Here is a 10,232-nt window from a genome sequence, read left to right as displayed (position 1 = left end):
CACGCCTAGCAGCTGAGGATATATGTCTGTTTCGCTTAATTGATCGCCAAAAGGCACCCTAAGTCGACACAAGCCCTCAATTATCTGAAATAGCGCGCCATAGGCTCACCAGCGATCAATCAACGGTGTTCATATCTACGAACTTTTCCAATCAATTACCAGAATCACTAAATTCATCGAAACGTATATATAGATACTGATTTGGCTCTTCAAGCGATTCAGATCTCAAATTAACAGCCGTAAGTCGTTTCCAGTCGTAGCGGATAACTTCAAGGCAAGAACTTCGAGCAACAATTCCTAAATCGCATCAACTTTTTATTCACAATGATCTAAATAAAAATAGTGTTGTGGCTTGCGTTGTATTTTATAGAAATCAATGATTTCCTCGTATTCCAAATTATTTGGCCTCTACGTAAGACCACAATCGGTCAAGTGGTACACGAATAATTTATTATAGTGAATATCGACCGAGTCTACTACCCCTACAATGCTCTTTAAATACTTTCTACTATTAGAGATAATCGTCTTACGGGTTGTCAGCCCTGGAGCGGGTATCTGATTATGATATCGCCTGAGCCCTACAGTAAGAAAACTCTCAACAACTCTCCTCTTGCTTACAACGGTAGTGACTTCCCCTGCAAGCTACGCACAGATACTTTTCTGGTCCCTATGGAAGAGACTGTGCACAGGATCGGCGTTGTAAACACAATAAGATTCAAAGGAGGTTTGACCCACGGCGGTGGATCGTACCAATTGAGCCTCACTGAAGACCTGCGCTATCCTGCTTTGGAAGTTCGTACGTATTTTCAAGAGTCTAGGCCAGCTCAAATTTTACCGAACCCGACTGACTAGCCGGAGTATAAGATCTAGGAAAGGAAGGCGCTACCCCAAAAGGCCGGAGAGCCTAGAAAGGAACACCCGACGTAAGAAACCGCGCCATCTCCCTTATACCTAGGATTACTTTCAGCTATACATAAGACCATATCTATAGGTGGATCCGTATATATTAGTACGAAGGAACTAATTTCGCTAAGTAGATGGCTGTCCCGCTTCCAATGTCCATCATTTGGAATAGTGAAAGCAATCAAGTTCATGAAACTTCAACACAGCTTGGATTCAGTTTTGATTCACCTCAGAAAGGCAGAGATATCAAGATTGAGGATATTGAAACCTTCACCAATCGAGGGTCTATAAGAAATAGTAATTTTTGTAAGGGCCAGTTATTTAGTATCGTAAAACTAATGATTCTATTTAGTAAAACGCAGGAATAAAATTATCCCTGTTCAAGTACTTTAGTCCACTTAAATGGGCTCGGAGAGTACGAAGTACGAGTACAGTGCAGGCGACCGCTCGGGGCGTGACGTATGGGCGGTGGGACGCTCACCCGGCCGCGCTTTATCTGGCCAGTACAGACAGCCTCCCGAATACCCTGCAATAATATATTGGGTAGGATAATAGGGTTAGACTTCCGCAAAGCTCGAAAAGCCCGAAACCCGACCCGACCCGACCCTCAAAAGGGTCGGGTTTCGAGCCTAAGGTCAAAGCCCACAGCGAGTTTCGGGCTTTAGGCTTGGGCCCACAGCTCGAAGGGGGGGGGCCCCCGAGCCCCCCCCCCTACGACTAAACAGTGCAAACATGCCAATTTCTCGTGACTGCACAAATAATGCAGGAATTCCCAGTAATTTTGAGTATTTCGATTACATCGTTCACTTCAAATTCAATAAATCGTTGATTCGTTCACGCATATATCAATGTATTATGATTAAATCCAGTGTAAACTAATGAGACTGATACATATCATCCTCTATATGCTTCCTTTTCCTCCCTGACATACGTGGCTGAGTACTATAAATTGGCAATGGAGGATCGCCAGCATCATCATCACCAGTATTATCATCATCAACATCAATCAAACCCCCCGAGCTCTCAGGCTGTTCTTCTGTATCACTAATCTGTTCAAATTCAACATTATTAAGCTTATCGTCCTTTTCCTCTCTTAATACTTCGATCTTATTCAAAGAGAAGAATCGTTCAAGCTCTTTTGCCTCATGTAATTCAAGGTCAAATCTTGAAGAACAAAGAAATAGCATCAACTCTTCAATAGTCTCAGACTTTATACGACCGCGGCGATAATGGCAAATATCGCGAGCAGTGTTGAATAATCGTTCTACACCTGCACCAGTTGCTGGAATTGTAAGAATATCCCGCGCAAGCGAAGCAATCGCAGGAAAGCGACCGTGGTTCTCTCGCCAAAAGGGCAGCGGCTCAGAATCAACAATATCTATATAGAATTAGTAACGAATATTCATCGAAATAAGATCAGAAGAAGAGTATAACTTACCACTATCAAGATACTGGGTTATCTCGTCACCAACCGGCTTCGCTTTAGGTTTCTTTGGGCGAAGCAGATTATAAAGAGCTGTGCTTGGCCTTAATCCAGGAGAGGAGACTGGTAGGCCTTAACTAGTAGCATAACGCTCTTGGTAAGGTAAGAGAGTATCTTGGAATAAGGCTCGATATTTATCACGCCATTCCTTCGTCCAATCATCGGAGAGAAAGAATTGGAACCTGTTATCTGGCGCCAGCATAGTACTAATCGCATAAAGGTGATCACGATCATGATCTGTCTGCGAATAGTACTTATCAAGCTTCAATCGGCCAGCCTCAAGGGAGGAAAGTATCTGTTGTTTCCATGGGACACGCTTTCGTTGAAGCTGCTTGATAGACTTCTCAAGGTGCTTAAACAACATGTTGTAGATCTGGAATACTAGATGTGCAGTCACATCTCGAGTCTTTAAAAGCGCAAGAGTGTATTCGTAGAATGGCTTTGTAAGACAAAGAAGGTAATCGATCTGACGCCATTCGTCGTTGTTAAGTGCCATCTCCTCGCAGTTGTAGTCTGTACAGAATATACCAAGGAAATCACGGAGCCTCTTTGCCCGGCGAAGTATAAGAAACGTTGAGTTCCACCTAGTCTTTATATCCTGAAGTGGTATAAGTGCCTGCTCTGAGGGCTGAAGACTGACAAAAGCTTCGCGACGTTGGGGACTAGCCCGGATATAAACAGCAAGATACCGTACCTTGTTCAAAGTATAAGATATACTGCGATTTTTGCTTTGGGCATTTGCTTTCGCGAGTATTGATTGGCGATCAGACCATTTGGTCTCAGCAGTATCATTTAGAGGGACTGCTTTCAAGCGATCAAGAAGTTGGTTCAGACTCAATTGGATAACATATGCAAGACAGGGTATTCGGATAATATAAATATCGCTCGACAATGCCTGTTGTAGCGAGTCAACAAGGGTCTTGTTATTCGATGTATTATCCGTGGTTAACCCAAACACACGATCCTGGATGTTGTGATCAGTAAGTATCTCTAAGAGGACACCACTTAGATTAGCACTAGTGTGAGCACCTTCGAGGGGTTTAAACCCAAGAAGTACCTCCCGGTAGGACCAATCAATATCAATAAAATAGCCAGTGATAGCTATAAATGCTTGTCCGAATGGTGAAGTCCAGCAATCCAATGCAATTGAAATTTTTGCATCTACTGGAAGTAGTTTGAGTGTAGAGTGTTGACGTTCTTTCACACGAGCAGATAGTCGACGTCGAACTGTATCAGCAGAGGGGATAGATGGTAGGCTTAGGGCCGAGTGTGCTTGTGATATTATCCGTCGAAACGTTGGATGTTCGATAAGGTGAAAGGGAAGTCGATTGATCGTGATAAACTGTAACAGATTGTCCTCCTAAGCTACCTCGGAGAATGGCTCTCGGATGGTATTTTCCTATTTTAATTATATTAGTGGTACGAACCGTACTAGAGGGATATCTATACTGTTGACTGAATAAACTTATCGAGTCGCCCTCGTTGCTGATCTCCACTTATAGCCCTTTTACAGGTAGAAGTCCGAAGATGCCTAGTCATAGTAGTTGTACCATGACGCGTATCCTTCCCGTTCGCATCTTTTTTGGCTGTATAAGGATGCTCAAGGATCGCAGAGCAATACTTACACATAACCTTTGGGCTGCCATCGCTGCTATGGGCTACCTGGGTAAAGTGCTCCCAGACATATAAAAGATGATTTGAGTGCTATACGACCTTACCCTTTGATCTATAATCAGTTTGTAACCACCACTCTACCCATTCTTGGTGATTCATTCTATTATACAAGAAGTATAACCTTTTCCGATCGGGTCCGACACGTTCAAATCGTTTAAGCTGGGGGAGTAAGGGAGGGTCGTCTGGTCGAAGAAAAGCCGGTACGGAGACATCAAAAGTCTGTTGGCTTGTCGATAGCGTAGCTGGATAATTAGAGGGTATAAGGTAGGATAAGTTATCGTAGTCACCTCCGAATTGGGATGATGTAAACTCGGACTGCTGACTTTGGGACATCGCAGAGTTAATAAAACCTATAACTGTAAGGGCTTTTGAGAATCTATGAAGGAGTGTTGATACGTTACAAGAAGCTCGACCACCTAGAAGTGTTACTTGGCTAGTTAAATCAATAATCGATAGATCAAAATAGAGGGTGATAACAGTAATAGATGATTAGTTAAATTGTCTACAATAAGTGGGACCGGCTCGAAGAAAGCCTATAAAGCTCGAAAAAAGCCCACAAAGCTCGAAAAAGAGCCCGTAAAGCTCGAGAAAAGCTCGTAAAGCCCACTAATAACCCGTAAAAAGCCCATTCCCGGCCTATTCCTAGCTCGTTAGAAGTTGATTTTCCTCAAAATATTTCAACTGATTAGCCATAAGAAATTGTTAAACATAGGTAGCTTATCCAGAACTATTAGGACTAGCAATCTAAAATGTTCCTAGAAATCATAAAGGTATAGACTTTCTTTTCATATAAAATTTGAATAAGTCAAGCCACTTATAATTGGTATTGATCTGAGATTGATACTCGACCATAAAGATATACATGGTTCCCAGTACAGAATATATATCTCAGTATGTATCAACTCATAAGCGTAGAACATTTCTAACAAATTGATCTATATAGTTATAAAGCTTAGTTATTATGCTAATATATCAAAGATAAACATCTATTCACTAGAATTTCCAAATATTTCACCTTCCTGATTATGATAATGGAGTAGAATTCCATGTTTGAACCAAAACATGGGTAAAAGACTGTCATTTATTTGGGTGATTCAGCCATTTTATGAACGCCAAGACCATGGTTTATGCAATTTCGAGCCCAGGGGGGGGGCCCGACGAGCCCCCCCCCTTCGAGCCGGGGTCCGGGTCGAGCCCAAAAAGTTCGACCCCCAGCTCGTTGAGGGTCGGGTTTCGAGCCCGGACCTTGGGCCCAAAGTTGGGCTTTGCGGAAGTCTAAATAGGGTACGATTGAATCAAGGCATTAAGATCTATCAGCGCAGACACTGAATCCAGTGTTCATGATAATTTGCCACTATTCCAGGCCAATAACAATAGGTGCTGCGGAGGTTGCAGTTATCATTCGGAGTTTTCATTGAGTGTTCGCAAGTATGACCATGGGTATGAAATCCACTGTGGACAATGTATTTTTTAGAATGGGGAAAGGAAGAAGGGATCGGCAGAATGTAGTAAAACCCTGTTATAACGATATATTCTGCTCCGTAGGTAGACACAGCAAAAATATCGTTAAACCCAGGTAATCGGTATATCAAGATACCATATGTTAAATATACATTTCTGGTCTACATACACATCTACACTCCAAAACTTCAAAAAAAGCTTCTAATATTGCTCTGCTTCTCTACCCCCAATTTTCTGGTTTCCACTAACCTTCTATATCTATTAAGCACCCCAATTAACTACTCTTATAGAGCCACTTTAGCATCGATCGGCGAGGCATTTGAATTGGTTGAAAGGGGTCACATGTCACGTGACTAACTAACCAGGTATTTAATTGGTTAAAATTAGTTAACTAACTAATTACGGACAAACCCCTCAATAGTTAACGTATTTCACTACCGAGTGGGCCACCACTACCGAGTGGGCCACCCCATCTAACCTACCAATTTTAAATGCATTTATCTCAACCAAAACGCCATTAAATTAATTCAACTAACTAAGTGGTCTATCTGGACATGTTTCTCTTCTATGCCCTGGCAATCTGCATATTCCACACCCCCGGGGGGCCGCGTACGTGGCTGAATAGTTGATTCTCTAGGCATGCCGGGGCCGGGGGGAGGTGCTTCAATTGCTTCTTGTTGCTGCATAATTAATGCAGAGGCTTCTTGAACTGAAAGGCCTTCTTCGGCGGGTATCTGCTTTCGGGATCGAGTACGCTTTTGCTTCTGCTTCTCGTTGGCGGCGCGTAATTCCTTGTTTTCTTTGGCGAGTAAGATAGCACCTTGCATTGTAAGACGGAAGCCTTTCACAAGCTGGTTTAATGCACGATCTGATGGGCTAGGCGGGCTTCGAGATCTTGTACGAAGTAAAGCTTTGATTGATGAAGCCTGACGACGTAGATCTTTCTCTGTAAAAGGGGTTTTTGGTGTAAAATTCCGGCTTGATTCACTACCCCGGCTAGCTGGGGGGGTTGGAGTTCGAAGCCGAATATTGAGCTTTGAAATCACTCTCTCCGGTAAAAAGGGGACTAAACCGGCTGCTCCGAAGCTATTTTTAATAGTCTCCGATTTAAAAGCTTCAATTCGTGCGAGGGGGTATGCTTCGAGGAAGTCAAGCTTATCGATATGGTTGATCCCGTTCCGCATTTTGGTTTCAACCATCCGACCGTACGATCGTTTTAATACCGCAAAACAGCCAATATCCAGAGGTTGTAAAAGATGAGATGAATGTGCTGGCATACAGATTGGTATCACCTTATTTTGCTCACAAATTTCGTCAAATTTAGGCGTTAAATGACTTCCGTGGCCGTCAAGTACTAGAAGCCGATACCCCCCTTCGTACGCGCAGAAGTACTAGGAATAAAGAGCTTTTCTAGCCAACGGAGTCCAATTTCATCAGAGGTCCAGCCGTTAGGGCTTACTTCGAAACGCCAGTTCTCCGGAAGGCCTTCGAACCATAATTCAAGAAAGACTTTGCCTTTGAAAATCACACACGGAGGGAGGGCCCAACCTGAAGCATTCGTACACTCAATTGTAGTCACCCATTCACGATTTCCAGGTTGTAAAACTCCTCTTCGACTAGGTAAATCACTTCTCGTAATAACCTTTATAGTTGAAACCACTCCTATAGCGAAACCGGTCTCATCGAAGTTATAGACATCGTCGGGGTCGATTCCAAATTGAAGGATTGTCTTTTGAACCAGATTAAACCACTCTTGAATGATTTTCGGGTCTTCGCATTTCGCACGCTCGTAGTTATACCGTTTTGAGAATCGGGAGGAGAGGAGAGGATGCCGTTGTATAAATTTCGTAACCCAGTTTTCGCCGACCGAAAGAACCGGGGTAGTTCCACGCTTTTGAAGAAGAAGATCCGCCATTTCTCGTACCATAGAGTGCCGGGGGGCCCCTCCACGAGAATCCATAGAGAGTATCCATTTTTGAAGAGATTCCTCCTCGAGTTCTGTTAATATATGACTATTGGCGCGTGTTTCAGGACGAAAGGTATCACCAGCGAGGCGGCGTTGTAAGGTAGAGCGGGGGACTTCGAAACGGCGCGCCACTTCACGAATTGAAGAGATTTCTTGATTCTTAAAAGCCTGGATAGCTAGTAAGATCCTACCCTCTTGCTCTATTGAATTTCTAGAGCGTTGAGAGCGAATTGGTGGCATGGTGGGTGGTTGAAGAAGAAGGGGTTAAATTAATTGACGCGTTTTGGATAGGTGGCCCACTCGGTAGTGGTGGCCCACTCGGTAGTGAAATACGTTAACTAACTATAACGATTTTTGTATGGCAAATGAATTCAAGCACCGGATTTTGATCGTTATATCCGGCATATAACCGGGTTTTAGGTCAAATTTTGTACGGAGTAATTTCTGTATCAATAGTTATTTTCAGACCAACCCAACAAATACTTTGAAATCTGAATCATCTTATTTCCTATCCGTTTACGCGTTTTCCGAGTCCTCTGCGGAAGCGTGTGTGTTCTTGGAGATAGTCAATAGTATCTTCCAGTGCTACAACGAAGAGACTAGATACAGGCCAGTAAGGACGACTGAACTACACATGACAGCTACCATAGTATTTTTTTCCCCCGCAAACTCCGCCTCTTAGATCCGACCCTAGTGAAGTGCACTGGGACAGAATCAGAGGATCCACCGACAGGCCTTCAAATATTTGATATTAATCTCGAGGCCCTAGCTGGGATGACTACATACGATATTTACAGACGATTTGTTGATTGGTTTCCAGCATGCCTATCCCTGCCGGACAACAGTTGACTCACGACACCCGAATGAAGAGTATCAGGCGTTCCCCCATCCCCCGACAAGAATAATTATAACTGTGCAGGATGACCCGTTTTGCCATTCACCCACGGTTCCATGCCATTTACCACCCACATCAATAATGCCGCAACCACGAAACAGGTGGAATTATACCGAGGATAACCTACTTCGAAGAGAAGTGTTTACCCAATGTATGTCCAGAAAATTTGACGGTAGAAATGCAGTCTAGTTGACAGAGGGCGCGATTTGCTAATCGTTAGTGATTCATTGCCCCAGTGGTGGCGGAGGGAGCGGTGAAAGACTGGCAGTGCATTGCGACCAAGCTTCCAGGCCGCACTAACAAAGATTGCAGAAAGCGGTGGTATAATGTTGTCTCTGGCGGAGTGAATAAAGGCCACTGGGCGCAAAATGAGGACAAATTACTGACGGAAGCGGTCAAAACCTGTGGTAAAAGGTGAGGAGCTCATCAGGCGTCGACGAATTGTGTTTGAGAATATCTGCAAGCTGACTTTTCAATGTTATCGAATTCAGCTGGACGGTCGTTGCAACCGCTGTTAAGTCTCGAAACGCGGACCGTGTGTTGCCATTCTACTTAGAGATGTGTATGAAATACAGTTCTATGGCTAACCGTGAGATGAGCCAGAATGCGCCAAGCGGTGGAAGCAATTTCTCGATCCTGAATTGGACCGCAGTCAGTGGACAGATAAGGAGGTGAGTCTACGTGGCTATGATACACGTCACAGATATACTTCTGGACCAACATTGACTCCATGTTTCTGTATTCAGAACAAGCTTCTCCAGGAGGCGCACAAGAAATACGGCAGACGATGGAAAGAGATTCAGGCCAAGTACTTCCCTACGCGGTCAAGAAATGCAATAAAAAATCAGTATATATTGTCTTACTGAAAAACCAAGGGAAAGCTATGATTGCTGATATTCCGAGCAGATACACCATCCTTATCCGAAAACGGAAACAAGCGCAAAGTAATGGCATTGAAGACAATGAAGAAGCTTTGGGTAAGTCAGACAGTGAAGAGACTGGCCCGGTGGAAGCACAGGCGACAACTGTCATGGATTTGTCACACGGACAATCATATGATAATCTGAGTGGTGGTGATGCCATGATCGACGGGGGTGATTCTGCAGGGGAACAAGAGCCCCCTCCCAATGAAATCGATACCTGGGATTCCCACTTCTGCAGCACCTATAGTCACACCTATAGTCACTTATTCAGTGATTCAACTCTCGCAGACCATATGGCACTGGACCCTGCAACCAATGCAAACCAGGTGTTCTCGCAGTGCTTTCCAGCCGGAGAAGTGTATTGCTGGGATATACCAGGGCCACAGGCAGTCCAGACAGGCTCTGACAATTTTGATAGCAACACTTATGATCCGCCTGAGGACTCCGAGCTCTTGGCACTGGGATTGTTCCCGACTCCGGCCGCTGGCCCGGAGTCTATTGGTCAGAATCCTAACTTGGTTGATTGGCACCCGACGTCAGGCCTTGCCCCTGACGAGGCCGGTTCTTCTCCCAGGAAGATCACCTTTACGGTGCAATCTCCGTGCCCAGACACCGTTGAGTCCCCTATGCGTATTGCGTTGAAACCTGGATCCTCGTTTAGCTTTGAGAGAGAATAAAGCATTCAGACGATGCCAATCCCTTGCAGTAAGCCTACCTCAAACGCCCAGAACTGAACCGTGGGGGCAGCTGGTATGGGGTGAGGTCCATACAAGTCCTTAATGAACTCAATACAGAGCTATGATTGAAGAGAAACCGTCCGTGAATTTGAGACATTTAATCATAGAATCGTGTACGGGGGCCAATTGTGATTTCATTAGTCAAGCAGTTATTGTATCGTGAAGGCCCAGGAACAGTTATCGAAAATAG

At 44.2% G+C, this 10,232-nt stretch overlaps 1 protein-coding gene across 1 annotated transcript; it reads left to right on the top strand.

The window, feature by feature from the left end:
• Positions 1–8,463: 8,463 nt before the first annotated feature.
• On the top strand, positions 8,464–9,982 carry N7479_003654 (Myb transcription factor; the record flags this gene model as incomplete). Its single annotated transcript, XM_057251351.1, has 6 exons — positions 8,464–8,533; positions 8,619–8,796; positions 8,874–8,917; positions 8,986–9,053; positions 9,129–9,229; positions 9,289–9,982. 6 exons carry the CDS (start codon positions 8,464–8,466, stop codon positions 9,980–9,982), a joined length of 1,155 nt encoding a protein of 384 aa, XP_057110676.1.
• Positions 9,983–10,232: the final 250 nt, after the last annotated feature.

This window comes from Penicillium vulpinum (genome assembly GCF_028829585.1).
Source record: "Penicillium vulpinum strain IBT 29486 chromosome Unknown utg000002l_segment0_segment0, whole genome shotgun sequence".
NCBI classification, from domain to species: Eukaryota; Fungi; Ascomycota; class Eurotiomycetes; order Eurotiales; family Aspergillaceae; genus Penicillium; species Penicillium vulpinum.
Note: the sequence above shows the minus strand (reverse complement) of the source record. Positions and strands in the feature narration are given on the sequence as shown.